The sequence below is a fragment of the Apiospora phragmitis genome, assembly GCF_038363925.1.
Source record: "Apiospora phragmitis strain CBS 135458 chromosome Unknown utg000009l:1.0-1189150.0:1.0-1190623.0, whole genome shotgun sequence".
NCBI classification, from domain to species: domain Eukaryota; kingdom Fungi; phylum Ascomycota; class Sordariomycetes; order Amphisphaeriales; family Apiosporaceae; genus Apiospora; species Apiospora phragmitis.
In genome coordinates this window covers 1-19,820 of record NW_027117408.1, presented here as the reverse complement: position 1 = coordinate 19,820, position 19,820 = coordinate 1, and the positions used below count along the sequence as shown (strand labels likewise).

At 52.2% G+C, this 19,820-nt stretch overlaps 9 protein-coding genes across 9 annotated transcripts; 5 read left to right on the top strand and 4 right to left on the bottom strand.

Moving 5' to 3' along the window:
• Nucleotides 1-2,813: 2,813 nt before the first annotated feature.
• PG994_009507 (biotin synthase) lies at nucleotides 2,814-4,094 on the top strand (the record flags this gene model as incomplete). The annotated part of the gene is made up of 2 exons (XM_066860916.1): nucleotides 2,814-3,116; nucleotides 3,189-4,094. 2 exons carry the CDS (start codon nucleotides 2,814-2,816, stop codon nucleotides 4,092-4,094), a joined length of 1,209 nt encoding a protein of 402 aa, XP_066713086.1.
• A 616-nt stretch (nucleotides 4,095-4,710) lies between these two features.
• Nucleotides 4,711-5,487, top strand: PG994_009506 (uncharacterized protein; the record flags this gene model as incomplete). The annotated part of the gene is made up of 1 exon (XM_066860915.1): nucleotides 4,711-5,487. The coding sequence occupies one exon, from the start codon at nucleotides 4,711-4,713 to the stop codon at nucleotides 5,485-5,487; it is 777 nt and encodes a 258-aa protein (XP_066713085.1).
• A 313-nt stretch (nucleotides 5,488-5,800) lies between these two features.
• On the top strand, nucleotides 5,801-6,934 carry PG994_009505 (uncharacterized protein; the record flags this gene model as incomplete). Its single annotated transcript, XM_066860914.1, has 1 exon — nucleotides 5,801-6,934. One exon carries the CDS (start codon nucleotides 5,801-5,803, stop codon nucleotides 6,932-6,934), a length of 1,134 nt encoding a protein of 377 aa, XP_066713084.1.
• Nucleotides 6,935-8,021: 1,087 nt separating this feature from the next.
• On the top strand, nucleotides 8,022-9,918 carry PG994_009504 (alpha/beta-hydrolase; the record flags this gene model as incomplete). The annotated part of the gene is made up of 2 exons (XM_066860913.1): nucleotides 8,022-9,320; nucleotides 9,367-9,918. 2 exons carry the CDS (start codon nucleotides 8,022-8,024, stop codon nucleotides 9,916-9,918), a joined length of 1,851 nt encoding a protein of 616 aa, XP_066713083.1.
• Nucleotides 9,919-10,052: 134 nt separating this feature from the next.
• Nucleotides 10,053-11,286, bottom strand: PG994_009503 (uncharacterized protein; the record flags this gene model as incomplete). The annotated part of the gene is made up of 6 exons (XM_066860912.1): nucleotides 10,053-10,131; nucleotides 10,189-10,245; nucleotides 10,301-10,427; nucleotides 10,508-10,730; nucleotides 10,758-11,188; nucleotides 11,247-11,286. 6 exons carry the CDS (start codon nucleotides 11,284-11,286, stop codon nucleotides 10,053-10,055), a joined length of 957 nt encoding a protein of 318 aa, XP_066713082.1.
• A 193-nt stretch (nucleotides 11,287-11,479) lies between these two features.
• Nucleotides 11,480-12,018, bottom strand: PG994_009502 (uncharacterized protein; the record flags this gene model as incomplete). The annotated part of the gene is made up of 2 exons (XM_066860911.1): nucleotides 11,480-11,844; nucleotides 11,910-12,018. 2 exons carry the CDS (start codon nucleotides 12,016-12,018, stop codon nucleotides 11,480-11,482), a joined length of 474 nt encoding a protein of 157 aa, XP_066713081.1.
• Nucleotides 12,019-12,272: 254 nt separating this feature from the next.
• Nucleotides 12,273-13,202, bottom strand: PG994_009501 (uncharacterized protein; the record flags this gene model as incomplete). The annotated part of the gene is made up of 1 exon (XM_066860910.1): nucleotides 12,273-13,202. One exon carries the CDS (start codon nucleotides 13,200-13,202, stop codon nucleotides 12,273-12,275), a length of 930 nt encoding a protein of 309 aa, XP_066713080.1.
• A 682-nt stretch (nucleotides 13,203-13,884) lies between these two features.
• PG994_009500 (uncharacterized protein) lies at nucleotides 13,885-16,906 on the bottom strand (the record flags this gene model as incomplete). The annotated part of the gene is made up of 5 exons (XM_066860909.1): nucleotides 13,885-15,228; nucleotides 15,264-15,572; nucleotides 15,609-16,123; nucleotides 16,171-16,499; nucleotides 16,563-16,906. 5 exons carry the CDS (start codon nucleotides 16,904-16,906, stop codon nucleotides 13,885-13,887), a joined length of 2,841 nt encoding a protein of 946 aa, XP_066713079.1.
• A 1,347-nt stretch (nucleotides 16,907-18,253) lies between these two features.
• On the top strand, nucleotides 18,254-19,537 carry PG994_009499 (uncharacterized protein; the record flags this gene model as incomplete). The annotated part of the gene is made up of 4 exons (XM_066860908.1): nucleotides 18,254-18,997; nucleotides 19,102-19,175; nucleotides 19,202-19,416; nucleotides 19,500-19,537. The coding sequence occupies 4 exons, from the start codon at nucleotides 18,254-18,256 to the stop codon at nucleotides 19,535-19,537; spliced, it is 1,071 nt and encodes a 356-aa protein (XP_066713078.1).
• Between the last annotated feature and the right edge of the window lie 283 nt (nucleotides 19,538-19,820).

Sequence of the window (19,820 nt, the reverse complement as noted above, 5' to 3'; positions counted from 1 at the left end):
CACGACGGACAAACCGATGGGGATAAATAGATCGGGACAGGTAATTCTAAACAAATAGACCTAGATAAATAAGCTAAGCTAGACGATCGACCCTGGTTACGTAACGATAATATACGAGACGTAGCTTAGCGAGGAAACTTTAAATAGCTTAGTAGTGTTTAAGCGAGTAATATTAATGATAATTAATTAAGCTTAATAATGCTTACTCGATTATTATTAAATAATAATACGTAAGGCGACTATTAAAGAAAAAGATATTAAATATATAATAATATAATATTCTTTATATATTTTATATAAATACTTTTTACTTTAATAATTAATTTAAATATTAACTTAATTTATTAATAAAATAAACAGCCTTAATAGTTCTATTATATAAATACCTTCGCTAAATCACCTTTATTATTACCCTACGAAGTAAATATTATTACTTATTATATCGATAAGGCGTTTCTTTTATCGTAGGTTTAAATACTCTCTCGTATTATTAATATAAACCTAAGTATATCTTACTAGGTTTCTCTTAAAACTTAAACAGGGTTCGTTTTAATACGTTATTTTTATTTAATTTTATACTTTAAATACCACCTCGCGGGGGATTAACTCGTTCATTATAATATTAAACCTTCTTTTTAAGGGCATGCCTTTATATTTAAGGCGATAAACTCTTAATAACCGCATAATTTATTTAAGCTCGATATAAAAAAACCTTAAAGCTTTTATATAAAAAACTAATCTATACAAGGCCTTGCTTATTTACTAGCGATCTTACTTAAGTAGCTAAAGAGAGCTCTTATTCGACAAGTATAAAAATCGAACCCACGTCTCTTATTTAATAAGTATGTCTAGTTATTATATTATAGTATACTTAAATTAATTACTACGCTATAAAATAAAAGCTTCGAAAATAACTAAACGGTTATTTTTATTTAAATATGCACTTTAAGCGCTACCTGGCGAGGGACTAACTCGCTGATCGTAATAAATAATCGGCGTATATTACAATAAGTATTAACTCGATTATATTTATTATAAAACTAGTTTCGTAAAATTTTTATATATCTTTATTTAAAATACTATATTTAGCTGTAATATTTATATCTAGCGCGAACTCGCCGGAAATAATACTTATATTTTTATAAAAAGCTCTTTAATAATCGTATCGACGAGTTATTTAAGTCTTAAAGTCCGTGTTACGGTTAATAAAGCGTTTAACTTAATACTTACCGACGCGGTCGTCGCCGCGCGACTTTAAAAAAAATAGCTATATCTCTTATGATATTTATATTAAGAGGCATTTTTTAAATATTTAAATTAATTATATAATTACGAAGCACCTCTTTTTTAATTAATTTTAGTTTATATTATAAATATCGGATTTCGCGACGAGGTTCGGTACCGTGGAATCGGTCGCTTAAAATAGCTCGGAGGATGTCGTTTACTTTTATAATAACTTTTTAACTAATTTAATTTAAACCTTCTCGCGTCGATTAAATCGATATTATAGTTATAGAACTATTATATATTAAAGTTTAATTACGTAAATTTAAGAAAAAGTGGCCGATTTAATAACATAATCGACTTAATAATAAACCACGTTATATAACTTTAAAGAATTTTATAATAATATTTATAATTACTTTAATAAATTCGAATTTATTTTATTAAAATCAAAGTTTTTTAATATTTACATTATTAATTATTTAAATTTAATAAAATATTAAACCTATATTTATATTATATATTAAAGTTAAAGTTAAATATATATTATTAAAATTTAAATAATAGGTTTATATATTATATCGCTTATATATCTTATTTAATTTAATAATAAATATTAATGAAAAAAATATAATACGAAAATTAATAATAAATTTATAATATTAAAATAATTAAATAAATATATAAATTAATTAATATAAAGGCTATAGTAAAATTAATTTTATATTATAATTAACTTTTAATAAATAACGTATATAAATTATTAATAGCTTTTAAAATAATATTAATAAACAATCTTAATTATTTTTAATAATAATATAATAAATTAATTAAATATAAAAAGTTATTTTCTATTATTAATTATTTATTAATTATAACCTTTATTTTTTTAATATTATAATAATAAAGATTTTATAAACGCTTTAATTTTAATATAAATCTAATATTATTTATAAAATTAACTTAATAATTTTATTAATTATAATAAAAGTAATAAATAAAATAAATAACGACGTAATCTATATTAATATATAATTATAATAATAAAGTTAAAATATAAAATAAATAATTTAATATTAAAAACTTATTTTTAAATAATTAAAAACATTAATTAACTAACGCTAATCGGTTAATATAATTAATATATAAACAGCCTTAAGGCCACTAATCTTCACATTAGTAGATATCCACTTTTACGTGCGACATCTTCTTAACTCAGTAGCGGCAGCGTGTCGAATAGCAATCACGGATTAGACTGTTTCATCAAAACCACATTTTGGGAAGAGGTGTATGTTACTGTTAAGATGAATGGCGGGGAGCATGGGACTAAAATAGATGAGCGACTTTCTCGTGCTGTTTTGACCTGCAACCGATCTGCAGTAGCTGAAATGCACTTGCATGCAGCCCCGCCGGGATAGGACCGAGACGAACGCCGGGTCTAGCCGCTGGGTCAGCGGGAGGGGATGGTCCGAGGTACTGATCAATCATGGCATGTTAATTAGTAATTGTAGGAATAAAAGAACTGCTTCTCTGGACTGTGTTTCCTTTGTATCATTTCTTCCTCTTGGAAATCCAATTACTTCCTGGCCATGGCGTTCTCGATGACGGCCCGTCGCCTAGCTGCGCGGGTACCTACTGCCGCTGCTCACGTCTCATACCCCGCATCCACGGCCACGAAGAGCACTCGCGCCTATGCCGCCGTAGGGGTCGAGACGCCAGCGTGGAGCAAGTCAAGCCTGCCCATCCCACCGGTCTCTACCCCCAGCGCCTCCGCAAGGCCGAACCATGTCCTCCGTGCCGCAGTGGCCGCCACCGAACCGAGAAATGACTGGACGAGGGAGGAAATCACGGCCATCTACCATGAACCGCTCATGGAGCTAGTGCACCAAGCAGTGAGATACTGTCCATGATTTGGAAGACAAGCAAAAAAGACCCCGAGCTTACATGAAGACGTCTTCCTGCAGAGCACCATCCACCGCCGCTTCCACAACCCGGCCGAGGTGCAGCTGTGCACCCTCATGAACATCAAGACGGGCGGCTGCACCGAGGACTGCAAGTACTGCGCGCAGTCGACGCGCTACCAGAAGGGCACGGGCCTGCAGGCCAAGAAGGTCGAGAGCGTCGAGTCGGTGCTGGCGACGGCGCGCGTCGCCCGCGAGAACGGCAGCACGCGCTTCTGCATGGGCGCGGCCTGGCGCGACATGCGGGGCCGCAAGAACAGCCTGCAGAACATCGCGGCCATGGTGCGCGGGGTGCGGGCGCTGGGCATGGAGGCCTGCGTGACGCTGGGCATGATCGACGCGCACCAGGCCCGCGAGCTAAAGGAGGCGGGGCTGACGGCCTACAACCACAACGTCGACACGAGCCGCGAGTTCTACCCGTCGGTCATCTCGACGCGCACGTACGACGAGCGCCTGCAGACCCTGGGCCACGTGCGCGATGCCGGCCTCCACGTCTGCTCGGGCGGCATTCTGGGTTTGGGTGAGCAGACGCACGACCGCGTCGGACTGCTGCACACGGTCGCGACGCTGCCGGCGCACCCGGAGAGCTTCCCCGTCAACGCGCTGGTTCCCATCAAGGGAACACCTCTAGGCGACACAGCGCCGCTCGCCTTCACGGAGATGCTGCGGACGGTGGCGACAGCGCGCGTGCTGATGCCGGCGACCATCGTGCGCATCGCGGCGGGCCGCAAGACCATGGCGGAGGAGAAGCAGGCGCTGTGCTTCCTGGCCGGCGCCAACGCTATCTTCACGGGCGAGAAGATGCTGACGACGGAGTGCAACGGCTACGATGAGGACAAGGAGATGTTTGGGCGGTGGGGCCTGGAGCCGATGAAGAGCTTCCAGAAGTCCCCGAAGCCCGAGGCGTAGAGACTTGCTGTAGCTGGGCTGTATCGAACTGCATCATTCCTAAGAATATATGAGTAAATAAAACGTTAGCTGAAGGTTGGCTATAGTTGAGGTCTGCACTCGTGTGCTTCTACAAACCCCTGGGCTGTTCCCACTGCCTGCGTAACTCCGAACAGCCCATCGATCTATTCGGAAAACGAGTGGATGCCCACGCTACCATCAGGCCGTTGTCTTGGCGTTTGGTTAGTGTCTGTTCATTTCGGACTGATGGCGGGGTTCAGGGGAGCTGCTTCAGGCTAGCAACCCCGGCTCGACAGGATACCCACGAATGCGCGCTCCGGGCATCCGAGGACATAGATCCTACATGAAGCTAAAAGACTGAGAAAGACGTTGTTCTGTAGACGATAATCTGGAGTGGAGGTTGAAACAAAGACAAGCCCCATGCACGGATCTCAACTTTACCTGAACTCTCGTTTCGTACTAGCACTGGATTGGGCGCAGGGAGACATGGACAGCTGCCTAAATTCAAGCTTACTGAAAAACATCGGACGAAACTTTAACGGTGAATGACTTCCCGTTTCACACAGCTCTAAAACGACTTCAGCAACTTATCGACATTCACCTTCGTGACGCTTGGATGGACGCAGTCACCGATGCATCCCTCAACCCCGCCCTGGCCGAGCCGAGCCATCGACTGCTAGGTACTCCACACGACCCCAAGACACCACTGATCATCTGCTTCCACGGCTCCGGAGAGTCTTGCGAGCTAACATGGTCGGAGCTAGCTCGGCTACTGAGTTCAAAGCACCGCGTGCTCTTGTTTGAACGAGGAACACTGAACCCGAAGCCTCCGCAGGCAACCTCGCAACTCCGTTACTTTCTGAAGGCACAAGATCTCTCCGGACCGTACATACTCATCGCGCATTCCTATGGCGGCGCCTTCGCCCGCATGTTCCTGCGCCAGGCGCTCGCCGACGTCGCGGGGGCGGTCCTCGTAGAGACTGGTCAAGAAGGCGGGCTGGATGCCAAGATCGCCGCGGCTCAGGTCCGCAAAAGGGTCTTGGGAGAGAAGCCCCTGAGCGTCATCCGCGGCAACTCGTTCATCGACAAGAAGAAAGCACTGGAGGCTAGTGAGAAGGTGGCGCAGACGGAGCAGCAGAGGGCCGCCCTCGCCGTACAATGGCAACTTCTCCACACCAGCGACGAGGAGGATGAACGGATGAAGAAGGTGCTGCTTTCCCTATCCAAGAACTCCCGATACCTTCACATTCCAGACTGCGGTCACAACGTCATTCGAGATAGGCCGGATGCCGTTGCCGAGGAGGTGGATTGGGTTCTGGCCAATGTCGCGGCTGCCAGAAAGTCTGCCTGGTGGCAGAAGTGGGCGACAAAGTTGGAAAACGTATGGCGTTGAAGCCTCTGTCATCTTCGTAGCATAGACAGTACTGGAACTATCGTGCCATCGGAACAAAGAAACCTCAGCATTTGCACAGATCAAAACAATGGCCGAGGTCAGAACAAAGACATTGAAGCGTTTGGGATGGGATGAGCAGTAGTTATAAAACATCAGAGGTTGTGCAAGTCAGAGAGCATTGTTATTAACAGCAATGAATCTGTTATATAAAGTAGAGGCCCAGAGAGCCTGGCTATACCCTTACCATATAGCATCATCCTTCCATACACGACAAACCGTTATAGCTCTGTCTAGAAACAAAGCCGCGACAATCATGGATCTCACGTCCATAGCCAACCAAATGGTCATCACCGCCGCCGGCAACGGCCAACAAGCTGCGGTGGCCGACAACAGCAACAAGATACTGGCGGTCAAGAAGGTAAGTGACTTTGGCTACATCATTCGGGCTAGATTTGACGGTCTGATCAGGTACTACTCCATCACCCACGAGGCCGCGGCCAACTTCCCCCAGAACTGGGAGACGCGCGAGTCGAATGCGATAATACCGCCGCGCAGCTACGCCGCCGACCTGAAGTGCATCCATCTGAGAATGCCCGTCATCAGCGAAGTTTTTGACCCGATGATGCCTGCGCAACTGCGACCGACAGCGCTGCACCCTGTTGTAGTCGAGCCACTGGAGACGAAACTACAAGGAATCCCGGGCGTGCAGCACGCGGTGAGTGCTGACTACGAGACCTTTGTCAAGCTCGGCAAGATCCCGACGCCTCGCTTCAAGCACCGGCGCTGGGATGATCGCATCAACATCGTCCGCCACCCGCGCATACACAACGGGCAGCCCATGATCATGAAGATTGTGGAATTCCCGGACCTGTGGAACTTGCCGCAAGCCGAGAACGCTGCGCCTCCGGGTGATGCCGCTGCCGGACCTCGCAAACTCAATGTCGGTTCGGACCGCTCCGAGTTCACCCAGCGGATGATGGGTCTGGAGATTCAGATGCACCAGAGGGTGACGGCCGCCATCGACGGGCTCGTGCCCAAATTTTTGGGCCTGGTCACGGAGCGCGGCCGAGGCGTCATTGGCTACGTCGCCGAGTACATCCCGGACGCCAAAAGCTTCAAGCAGATGTTTGAGGAGGCCTACGCGGCGGGCAACAAGGAGTTCCGCCTCAACGAGCAGGATCGTCAGGCTTGCCTCGCCGCCCTCAAGCGCCTCCACGACGCCGGGCTCCACCACGGCGACTTTCACGGCGGCAATGTGCTGCGCCGGCGCGACGGCTCCCTGGTGCTGATCGACTTCGAGGAGACCTCCTCCACAGATGCCGACGGCTGGGTAAAGGACGGATTCTCATCTGCAGAGTTCGAAACACGGAAGGCGGAGACGTGGCTGGGATGGACATCGTCCGAGTGGCGTCGTATGCATACAATGTCGTTGTTAGACGTCGACTAGGTGGATATTTAGATATGTAGGCGAAATGAATAGCCTTGGTGACCAGGGCATGTAATTGCCAGTCTAGTCCAGAGTAGTGTAATAGTCTTCGATGTTCAACCCCTGAAGTAGATACTAATATGCATCATACTATGAACAACATTAAAATGAATGACGTTTCTGTTCGCACTTGCCCAAATGTGACATATCAAACGAGACTGCGGGACGCCCACTCCGCATCTGCAGTATACACTGCTTATCACAAAGCGGCCTTCGTCTTCTACCCGATCGTGGACTCGAGCCAGCCCCAAGACGTGAAGCTGGCCAGACGTCCCTGCAAAGACAGCCCAGATGACATATTGTAGTCCTCGGGCTTATTATTCGATTGGGCTTATGTACCGGTCGGCCAAGACCGCTGAGACCCTGTGCTCAGTCCCTGCTACGCCAAGAAGGAAGACCTAACGCCGTCGATGTACAAGATCGGGGCGCAATGGGACAGAGAGCCAGGAGATGATACACACGCTGGCGGGGCTCGAGGCGAAAGAGGACCAGCAGGCGGACTTTGAGGAAGGGACGTACAAGTGGACGTTGGCGATGGGATGCCCACATGGTTTCACCCACCATTTCAGGCAGAAACCCGAGGAGAAGACGAGGAGGCAGGAGAGGTGCTAGCCCAACTACGAGGAGGCGAACGCGTGGTTGAAGAAGACGTTGCGGGATTGATTGTCGGGAGGTCTCAACCCGTGAGATAATCAGATGACGTGGATAATGATGTGCAGGGGCTCGAAGCGATTCGATATCATCGATCTTGGCTAGGAGATTAGTGCTTACTTCATCTATCGCTTATGCAGTGTCCAATCTTGTTGGTTCTCAATCGCTGCTGTGCCTCTTAGTCAAAATTTTGCATTCCTTGGCAAATGCCTATCCCCAACCTTATCGCGCCTTTTCATTACGCGCCAGGAAGCAGACGCCGTCGGTCCATTTTCATCCCCATCTTTCGCTCAGCATGCCCCACTGATAATCTCAAAATATTTCCTTCAAATCTGGACGCGGTTCTCCAAGCCTTCGGCAGCTCGGTGCATCGCTCACCAACCACAGCATATTCATCATGGGCAGATTCGGATGGTGTGCGAAAATACTACTCTCGGTCCTCGCCGCCCCTGCAAGGTCAGCGCCCAGCACCCCTGTGGTCGCTGTCGAGGGCTTGGGGGTCGAGTACCGCGGAGTGGCCCGGCCCTCGGTGGAGGAGTTCAACAGTGTCAAGTTCGCCCAAGACACGTCAGGGCCGCGACGATTTGCACCTCCAGAGCCCTACACACCCCCGAAAGGCACTGTCGTCGATGCCACGGCGCCCGCGTCAGCATGCCCCCAGATCCGGGATGCCATCCCGCCCTACTTCGGCGCCAACCCCGACCAGAGCCAGAGCGAAGACTGTCTCTATCTCCGCATCACCAGGCCCACTGGTACGAAGCCGGACGATAGACTGCCCGTCGTCGTGCACCTCCTCGGCGGTGGCGTGGTCAAAGGCCACACGCAGGAAGCCCTCTTCGATCCCATCCACCTAGTGACGGAGGCTGCCAGCATCGGCAAGCCGGTCATCCACGTGGCCCTCAACTACCGCGTCACCATCTTCGGCTTTGCGCGCCTGCCCCTCCTCAAGGGCCAGAAATCGCTGAACGTGGGCATGCGGGACCAGCGGGCCGGCCTCCAATGGGTCAAGGACTACATCGCCTCCTTTGGCGGGGACCCCGACAAGGTCACCTCCTTCGGCCTGAGCTCTGGCGGGACCTTCTCGTCCTTGCACCTCGTGGCGTACGGCGGGGAGAAAGGTGTGCCCTTTACTCGGGCCTGGTGCATGTCCGGTCCGCCCGGCACCGCCCTGAACATGACCTCCGACGCCACCGATGTTCACACCCGCGCTGTCGCCAACATGCTGGGCTGTGGCCGTTCGGACGAAGCCGCCATCCTCCAGTGCTTGAGAGAAGTGCCCATGACCAGGCTGACGGAAGCGGCCATAACGTATTCCATCCAGAACCATCCGCCGGTCGGGCTCTTCACCTTTATCCCCTCGGTCGACGACGACTTCCTGCCGGATCGGCAATCCGCCCTGTACAAGGCTAGGAAGTTCGTCAAGGGCGTTCCCATGGTTTTCAGCTGGACCCACGACGACGGGGCCACGAATGCCGGGCTGCCTACCAGCTTTAAGACCGAAGCAGACATCAAGACGCCCATACAGAGTTTCGCTGCTCTGACGGACGAGGACTACGCCTCGCTCTTTGCACTGTATCCCGCATCCGATTTCGAAGTAGAAGTAGCCAATTACGAGGCTCGCAAGGGCAGAGGGCAGAATGGCCCGGCAACCTCCGTCCACTACTTCCGCGCGGCTCGGATCTTGCGCGACCTACCTGTTTACATGCTCCTCGATCGATTTTGGCTCCGAGATGACGAGACAGTCCAAGGCGCTGGATCCATCGTTCGCCGGGGTACGGATGTACGATCTGAACCAGAGCATGGTAACGCCGCTGTTCCGGAACGCCGGGATGCCGTGGCTGGGTATTGTCCATGGCAGCGATATTGACTATCTCTATAACAGTATGTTCCCACGAGACAGGATGCCGGACGAGGATCTGGATCTCGCGCGCCACCTCTTGGCGTCGTTTGTCAACTTTGTTTACACCGGGGACCCGAATGGCCAAGGTTTAGCGTCGTGGCCAGAGTCATTCCCATCGACCAGCGAAGGAGACCCATCAGCGGCTGATATTAAATTGCAGCTCATTGGAGGCCCATGGGGCACCGGCAGCTACCGCCTGTCGACGAGTCGGGTTGCTGAAGAAGGCACGATTGCCACGGAGAAGATGCATGTACAGGATCCTTTGGTTGACAGCACCAAGTATCGAGAGATGGACGGGGAGCGTCTCCGAAGAGGGCAGCAAGAGCTCGAGAGGGATAGATTAGAAGAACGCTGCGGTTTCATCAACACACTCGCAGAGAAGCTCGGTCATTAGGAGGGCCAGTGGATAGGTAGATAATGTAGACTGGCAAACGAAGAAACGCAAGACCAAAGTGTCCACTCGGGCATTTCATCGCTCACCAGGCTAACCTCTACTGGAAATTGTGACTCGGCCACTGATCTATTGGCCTATAAATGTTGAGGTGGTGGGATCTTCTCTGCTTGAGAGCCATATCGGGCCACCAAGTCCCGTATATCCCCCAGCATCCTAGATCAACAGGTCAGCACTTGGTCGAACCATCACCGAGTTCTTGGAATAGCTCACTGGTCTCTCAGGTTCGGGTTATCTCTGAACAGGGCAGAGACATGCGTATTGAGACTCCTAGTGTTGTTAGCTTTCGGATAGGAACAGAACCAAGGGCCAAATAGCGGCCTACAGCTTGTAAAGGTCCAGACGACCCTGGAAGTCCTCTGCGGGATCAGATATTTGGACGTAAGATTGGTATGCTGCGAGGTATTCGGCCCCAAACTTGTTGCAGACCGGCATCCCTTGGCCAAACTCGTCTGGGAAGAAGGAATAGGAATCGGATCTTAGCGAGCTTGCTGGCGGCCCACTGCCGAATCAGGCGCGAGTCCCTACTCACATTCGTTATGCGCGTAGAAGCAGCATACATCAAAGGCAAGACATTGGTCCGTCTCCATGTCGATGGCATACCAAAGATCCCCATAGACCAGACACCGTTTCACTGTGCGGCCCTCGGTCTCCAATGGTCGCAAGATACGTGGAATGACCTTGTCAAACAGAATCGGCAGCATGATGTCGAACTTGGGATCAGGCCCCTTTGCTTCCAGCTCAAATTGGAGGGCCTACTTCAAGCTCTCAGTGAAGAAGACTTCCCAGCTGTCTTCCCAGTCCGTGACCTGGGGCAGGTTGCCACTGTACGTGGTAGTATGGAAACCGAATTTGCCGTTGGGCGACTTGCTGTTTTGGTGGAGGGCGGCCAGCTGGGCGGCGAACTTGTGTGGCTCCAGCATTTCCTTCATCATCTCCCGGAACTTGCACAAGAAGAAATGCGTATCGGGGACCGATTCGAAAGGGCCGTGGGCAAGCGGCGCCGGCGTAAACTCAGGTACTAGTGCGTGGATTGCCTTCATGGATTCGAACTCCCCCGCGACCATGTGCTGACCTGCTTCGTCGGAAAGTACTTTGATGAAGAACGACTGTGGCGTGCCATCCTGCAGTTCCACCTCGATCTTCCCGGTATTGGCCCAGAAGCTTACACCGTGAGGTACGGTAGAGGTTACGCGGCACCCACTGGGCAAGGCTGCAAGTATGTTGTGGTAAGTAGGGGGGCAAAGCAGTATGGTGGCATTGAGACAGACCTGAAAGGACCTGGGGGTCGACCTCGGTGTTGCCGTTCATGATTCGTGGGTTTGTGTCTGAAGATGTGGTGGGCAATCAGGTGTCAGCTCAAGATTCCATCGGAAAGGCATGTGAAGCAACTGAAATGGAGAGGGGTTAAGCTCATTGGTACTGACAAGTGGATTCCTAATCAGATTGGTGCATGAAAACCATGCACAACCAACTGCAACGTGCGAAGAACAGCGTACAATATTCACTTCTCGTGCCCGGCCATCGAGACTTCCATGATCCGATCCTCCATGCTTTCCAATCGGATGATCATCACAGCCGCAGCCTCCAGTCGTTCTTGACCCTGGTTATTCTCAATGAAAGTCCCAGGCTCCTTGATGCCGACGTAGACTGTCTTCACTACAACCTTGAGCGCAAGTATTCTTTCCACGCATGTTCGGTTTCTACTCAATCTCTCATTGCACGGCTCCATGGTGGTGTACAGAACCGTGTTCCTGGGTAATCTGTAATTGAGCTCTGCTTCGGAAACCCCGTATTTCTCGGCAATCTTGATGAGGCAGCAGTGTTCGGCGTGGGTGGTGCCGGGGTCGCCAGGTCTGTCGCGGGCAGCTTCAGCGAGTAGCCCGTCGACAGTATTTCGTTCTTCTCGGCATCGATCAGGACGGCCCCCACACAGAATTTATCGGGACCGGGCGGGGAGAGCCGGGCGCAGGATAAGGCATAGTCCATGAAAGCTTCATGGTCGCCGGGAGCGATGCGAGGATGGGTGGTGCTGTTAGACATGATGGAGAGGGTTACAGATTCTCAAGTCTATCCGCAGCACTGTTGGTCGTTGAATGTCAAGTCCGGGGGCTGACCCCACCATGTGGCTGCGCAGTGGCTGCCTCATTACCTAGTGTTCAATCTTACAGAGAAGCGACATGAAGAAAGGAATCACCATATATTTCATTAAAATGTATATCAGTTTAGTCCCCGAGCGTCGAGCTAGTTCCTTTTTACCGTCCCGTATTATCCGACTAGTTGTCTAACTCGGAACCCTATGATAGCACCTTGTATTCCACCGAAATAAAGTCGTCCGGTCCAGTACTTGTTTGGAGCGACAAGCACCCGTTGCGGTACCCAAGCTGAGATGCGGCATTGCCGCCCTTCGGGCACGTGAAAGACCCCGTACTTCCGATCGTCGTCGGGCCAGCCAATTGACAAGACGCAGGAACACGGCCGAAAACGGCCAGATAGTTAGGATCGCCGTAGGTGAAGTAGTTGAAGTCTTGGGGAGTGGGATAGTAATACGCGACATTGTCGGGGAGAAATTGTGCATGGACTATAGGGAGCAGAGAACCATTGTCTTTCAGAAGGAAAGAGGCTGCTTGGAACGCAAGCGGGGAAAAGTTGATGGTAGCGCCACCAGAAAATTTCAGATACTGGCCAGTAACGCTGCCGCTGACTGCCTTCAATATGAAGGTGGGGGTCGCAGGGGGTGGAAGATCCGTCACGACGGTCGTGGCCGTAACAGCCATGGTGGTCGGGACGACAGTGGTCACAACATCCGTTGTGCTAATAGTTACGGTGTCCCTAGCAATGACCAAGGACGTGACCGTCTCGACAGCGGTAGCAATGGCGCTTCCAGTAACCGTCACGGTGGTGGTGGTGTTCAAGGTGGTGTTCAAGGCGGCGGCCGTGACGGTGACTGTGCATACGGGCCCGGCTGGCGAAGGGGTTGCCGAGGTGGCTGAGATGGAATTAACAGAGGATAAGGAGGTCTGCGAGGCGGACGTTCCACTCGAGCGTCTCTTGCAAGCGTCGCTTCTCTCCTTCTTGCGTTTCGCAGGCGGGTTAGGCGGGTTGACTTGCGTCACCGTTGCCGTGGCGGTCGTAACTATCTCGGTGGCAAAGGAGGTCTCGAAAGCCGTGAGGATGGCAGAGGCAGCACCCCCAGAGATGAGAGCGGCCACAGTGGTGAAGCGCATGATGTAGAATGAGTGTAGTGTATTACCGGGTGTGTTTGAAAGAGTGAACGGGGTTGCCAAGGAAAGTGAATAATTGGGAACAATTTACAGAAAGACACGACGATTATATTGCCTGAATGCTCGCCAGGAGCCTCTCATCTACGCTAGTCGAATAGCAGCTATAACTTAGGTCTAGACTAGTCGGTTTTTTCTCAGCCAGCCTCTGACTCTCTTGGTGTACTCTAGTTTGGGCGAGTTAAGCATAAGCGCGCCAGGTCGTGGCTGGAAGTAGACTAAAGCCAGGCAGAAATTTGAAATCTGCTAAGAGGCTAACCTGATATCGAGTAATCTCCGAGCCTTGGACTAATTATCTAGACCCCTTTTCTTCACTCCAGCATTGAAATAACTCCGCGAGGCCTGATAATAAGGAGGCATCTCATCCTCAGCTGAGTCGGAGAGACGGCGAATGCAAACCTACCTACCTATGCTACTTGGCTAGCTGGCCACTATCCCCCACAGTGGACTAAGAGCTCGGCCATTCCACACACTGGCCCGGCCGATGCCGACAGGGGTTGTTGGCGTCTGTTCAATGGACCCTTTCACCGAATCTTTTAGAGATATTGACGCCCGAACATCAGTGGGGTAGACAGGTGCCCAATATTGAACTCCCTAACCCATTGAACCACCGTATTTCCCTTCAAGCTCATCTCGGTGAAGCAAAAATATGCTCCAGCCGACTTTGCTTGCCCGCAGACCGCTCAGCGACATTCCTTTTTGGTGTAGTAGCCCCTGCCACACCCCCAAACAACGGCACCAGCCGCTCCTCCGCCCAAACGTCGGCATACTTGTCCAGGAGCCCCCCACACCCCAGCACTCCCGCCGCGCTCGTCTCCGGGTCCCAGCCGTCGCCGGGTATGACGGCCTGTCGGTCCGCCCCGCCCCGCCGGAGGAGGCACTCGACAATGGCGGTCCACCTCTCCGTTCCGAGCGGGTCGACATCGAACCGCTCGATCCAGCCGCGGCGCTTGGCGTCTCGGAGGTGCCGGAGGACCATGATCCACGTCGTGACATGCTTCCTCTTCATCAGGGGCGACGACCACGACGGCGTGTTCAGGCGGCCAAGGAGACCGGACAGCTTCGGATGCGAGGCGTACTTCTCCGAGGCCTCGAGAATCGTATTCACAAAGGACAGGCTCGAAAGGGGGTAGATGGTTTTTTGGCGCGAGCAGAGAGACTCCAGGGCTCGGTAAAGTAGCGGGGTTTCTTCCACGGGAAGTTCTTCTTTAGGCTCAGCATCCACCTCATGCCCATCGTTACCTTTGGGTGGCTCGGCCGCTAGTTTCTTCAGCGCATAGATCACATAGTGTTGCAGGCCAAATCTGGTACAGAGAGCGAGGTAGGCATGGGGGATGATGAGCTTGTTGCCGTGCCGCTCCTCGTACGTCCCGAACGAGTTCCTCGCCCAGTTATCAGTCACCTCCGGGCCCCGCGAGACCCAGTACCAGGAGATTGTCCTCTCCACCTCGCCGATGAACCGGACCTGTAGTTTCTGGGGGTCCTGTTCCACGTACCGCGCGTGGGTCAGCGCCAGCGCAATGCCGGGATACCATTCGTCCAGTCGGCGATGGCGTTCGGGCTCCTCGAGCGGATGCTTCGTCTGGAGGATGTAAGAGCGCAGCAGGCGGAGATGCGGGTCGAATACGTCCGTCTCGTTAACGTCACCTGCGCTCTGCAGACGATGCCAGACCTGGTCTCCCGGAGACAGGATGACCCAGTCCCGAACGGTCCGGTGGAGATAGGTGACGCGGCTCTGTGCGAGTTCCTCCAAGCCTGACCTTGCTCGGTGGGATCTACGGCCGCTTCGGAGATGGACTTCCAGAAGACCGACGGAGCGGCTCAAGGCCCAGGATCGAGCATCAGCGCATCGTTGGGTGGCCTGTTGCTCGGGATCCTGCTGCACGTCACGTTCCAATGCAGTCAGGTCGTCTTCGCCGCCATGAATAGCAAATGCCAGTTCCCAGAGAGACAGGGACGTGGCCGAGTCATCCTGAACGTAGTCGGCAACAATTTCCCGGCGCGCACCAGCTGGAACAGTCGCGACGTCTCTGCCTGCGTTTCTTGAGACTGGTTGTCGAACACGAACACTTCAAACAGGCTATCGAGCTCGGTTGGCAGAGCGCTGACGTAGGGGCGCATGTCGGCAATCTTAACCCCGGCGTGGTCGAATCGGTGAACCAATTCATCCACGGCCAGCCGCACCCAGAGAAAGACGCCGCCGGCCATTTCGACAGTCGTCTGGACTAGCTGCCGTGCGAGGTCCGTCTCCTGCATCATCGCCGAGCGCACGTTCTCGTTGCTGCTGAGCTTGTCGATGGTGTAGCGCATCATGTCCTAGAAGTTGGAGGCCTGCAGCTTCAGGTTCGGCACGGCGTACTCGAACGCGCGCTCAAACACCGGCCAGGGCCGAGATGAGAGGCACAGCTTGATCTGGGAGCCCTGGTCGCCCTCGGCGAGGCCCCGGAAGAAGTGGATGATGGCCTCGTGGTCCCCCTGGAACTCGTCCAGCCCGTCCACAAACAGGCAGAGATTGGTGTCCGAGAGCCCGAGGCGGAGGAAGGTGGAGAAACCCCCCATGAGCTCCGATATGGACCATTCGATCTCGGTGGCGACCCGTTCTTTGCTGGTCATCGAGGCCAGCTTTCGCCACAGATGCGGGAGTTCCTGGACGATGAGGTCTGGTTTCGTCGACAGGAGCTGGAATAGGAGCGAGCGCAACAGCCCGGTCTGGGAACGCTGTTCTTGCGACCCGCTCGTCCAGAAGTAGAAACCGGCCACCGTGACGTGCGGGTTACCGGCCCAGGCGTGGACCAGGCGGATGGTCGTCCTGTGACCCGAAAGATACCGAATCAGGGTCGACTTGCCCGAGCCGGGCTTTCCAGTAACTTTGACAGGTTAGCAGAATACTTCGGGTTAGTCAGTCAGGTGCGACTCGTCCTATTCCAGTATATGTTCCCCAGCTTTGTCGTCGAGAGCCACTCCGAGAAGCTGGGATGCGAATCGCCGGCATGGTCGTGGAAGATCCAGTCGAAAGAAGTGCCATGAGCCTGCTCAATGTCCTGTTCCCGGAAAGCCATGGACTTGAAACTCAAGCTTTCGAGGATGAAATCCTGGAGTACGCCTTTGTTGAACCCGCGTGGGGGCGTCTGCATGCCCGAAATAGCTGCCGTGTCTGCTCCATGGTCTGCTGGGGATGTTTTTGGAGTCGGATTGCTGACCTGGACCCCCGAAAGCGTGTCTGCAAGGAAAGTGACGGTTCGGCTGTAGTAACAAACTCAGCCATGCTGCCCAACTGCGAGGTAGGCATTTGCATCATCGACTCACTCTGCAGCCGGCACGGATTCCGGCGCGACGTTGATATTTTGTTGTATGTCCAACAATCGCCGGTCGAGAGCCTCCTTGTCTTGTTCAGTGAAGAGGACGCCGCCTTGTCGCGTATCTGGTGTTGCAGATAGTCTCCGTAGTCGGATCAGGATATCCCGCGCGATCTTCCAGCATGCCCTGTCCTCCTGGGAGTCCCCACCCGTGAGCTGCAGCACCAGGCTTTCATAACGCTTGATCCAGGCGTTCAGATCAAGATCTTGCGCTGCCTGGCTCCCAGATGCAGCAAATTGGAGGAGACGCTGGGTCGTCTGCCAGAAGCTGACAATGAGATCTTGCTGCTCCATCATGATGCTGTTGTTATATGTATGAAGAGACAGGCAGTTGCAAGCGATGGTCCACTGTGGGATAGAGGAGAATGAGCGACTATTGGCAGTCCAGAAGCAAGAGTGACGTTATTGGTACTCTGGTTGTGATCTGGGCAGTTGCTATTGGCTTCCCGAAACCCGACGTATGCGGAAGTCACGTCTTGCTGTGACGATAAGCAGCTGATAATGGTGGAAAGCTCGTATCCGTGATGTCGGTATCTTGCAGAGACTCGAACCGCTGGCTGAGCGTCCTGATCTGGAATAGTGCTTACTGTTGGTACGGCAAGATAGGCAACGACGCGGAGATCGGTGATAACGGCTTGAAGGGACAGTTAGTCCGAAAGGCGCACTGTGAAATCAGACAGTTGCTCCGAGAAAACCAATGCCTCCGGATCTCAGCCACACGGTGTCAAGTACAGTACTTGGATGTGGCGTGCTGCTGTGCGGGCTATCATCTTCGTCATTCACGTGCATTGCCGAGCAATTTGCAAAAGGTTGACGGTTTCATGTTGGCAGTCACAGTCAGGCTGCTCGGTCATGTGCCAATAGGGGTAGAAAGTCCATCAACCGGAAAGCACTTAATGTAGTGTCGACCAATATCGGATGGCACTATGTCGAGTCTGGCGCTTGTGAATGTTCATGAATGCAGCTCCGAAGTCATGAATATCAACGGCATGATCTCAAGCAGACTGCTGAGGTGCAGTATTCTCTCCAGGCGGAACAACATTGCTACAGGAGACTCAGGGCTAAAGTACAGAAGACTTGAGCTTGCAACAAGACCAGAAATGCAAGTTGGCTTCACTGACCCATAACATCTCCAAGTCATATCACAGTGGGGGTCTTCAAGATCAATGTCCTTATTGAGTTCTGCCTACTCACAACGTGGAAGAGGACGCCAGCTACTGTCTTATGTGCCGGGGAAGCCTTCCACAACCCCCAGTCGCTGCAGGCCGCGTAGCGTCAGTTGCAGAATGATGAAAGCGATAAGATGATGATTAGGTCTGTCATTGGAAGATAGTTGGGGTCGCAGATAACTCGGGGAAAACTGTCCAGCCTCGAAATTACCCGGCCCGGCTCAAATAATTTAATCTACAGATGGTTGGAGGAGAGCCCAACGAGTAATTAATGAAGACTTGGAGATCATGCAGTCAATACCCATCTGGCAGCGGCACATGGCTCGGCTGATGAAGCTTTACTGGCCTCGGATTTCAGGGGCCTTCTTCACGTGGATTCAGATAAATCTCACTGTAGACGTTGGCATATGACACAGCTTTGGCTCTACAAGTATACCATTAATACACAGTAACAGCATCATCATCGTCGAAAATGCATTGGAAAGCTCTATCTCTGGCGGTTTGGATGGGGCACGGCTCCGGGCAGATGCTGCCCATGCTGCGGTTCCAGTGCAACCAGCTCGTGGTCGAGCGCCTCGACCCCCTGGTCACGCCCGGCTCGATCCCGTCGCCGCACCTGCACCAGATCGTCGGCGGCAACTCCTTCAACGCCTCGATGGACCCGGCGACACACGACCTGCCCAGCCTGTCGACGTGCACGAGCTGCACCTTCTCCGAGGACCTGTCCAACTACTGGACCGCCGTGCTCTTCTTCCGCGCCCGCAACGGCACCTACAAGCGCGTACAGCAGTTCCCGAACCTCTTCCTCGAGGGCCACGGCGGCATCACCGTCTACTACATCCCCTCGCCCGACGCCACGGCGAACGTCACGGCCTTCAAGCCCGGCTTCCGCATGCTGGTCGGGGATGCCGCTCTAGACGCGCCGGGCCCGACGCGCAAGGTCTGCCATCGCTGCATGCCGGAGACAGGCGAGGCAAGCCACCTCAACTGCGCCGCGCCCGACAGTCAGGCCCTGCCCAACGAATTCTGCCCCGGCGGTCTGCGCTCGGTCATCACCTTCCCGACCTGCTGGGACGGGCAGAACCTAGACAGCCCTGACCACAAGAGTCACGTGGCCTATCCCGCCTCCGGGTCCTACGACGTCGGCGCGGACGGTGTCTGCCCGAGCAATCACCCCGTCAAGATACCTCAAGTTATGCTTGAAGTTATGTGGGATGTACGTCTCCCGTTGTATTTTGAAGTTACATCAGGCCGGCAGCGTCGGAGAGGGTCCTGCCCTTCGATGAGCAAGCACACTGACTGACTTGGCGAACATCGCAGACCCGTCCCTTTAACGACAAAGACCTGTGGCCAGAAGACGGGTCCCAGCCTTTCTTCTGGAGCACCAACGATAAGTGAGTATTCTTCCGTTCTGCTCTAGGCTTCAATTGGCAGAGGACGTTGCTAAGAGCTGGATGCACAGGAACGGGTACACCCAACATGGCGACTACGTCTTCGGCTGGAAAGACGATTCTCTCCAGCGTGCCATGGACGCCCGCTGCAACGGCAGCGAGTGCAGCACGCTGAAGTCGCAGTCGGTCGAGGAATCAATTGGGTGCACGAAACTACCCACTGTTGATGAAGATGTTGACGGATGTAAGTGTTGTTGCCATGCGATCAATAACATCATACCATGGGGGCACATCAGCTGCCTTCTGTACTGACCACCATGTGCACAGGGCTCACTTCAATCCCGGGAATGCCCATGGGAGACTAGACATTACTGGTTACCGACAGGGCCTGTCGTCGCAACGGGCCGATTGGAGGAGTGGGATGGGTTGACGGCAAGGGAGGACGGAGATGACGGAGTCGAGCTTGTCGGTCCTTTTCCCAGTGGTTAGCGAGGATGAGGCGGAGAAGGCACCGCGTCTTTGGTCTCTGCCCCGGTCTCCAGAACTTAGGGTTAGGGTTAGGGTCAGGGTCAGGGTTAGGGTTAGGGTTAGGGTTAGGGTTAGGGTCAGGGTTAGGGTTAGGGTCAGGGTTAGGGTTAGGGTTAGGGT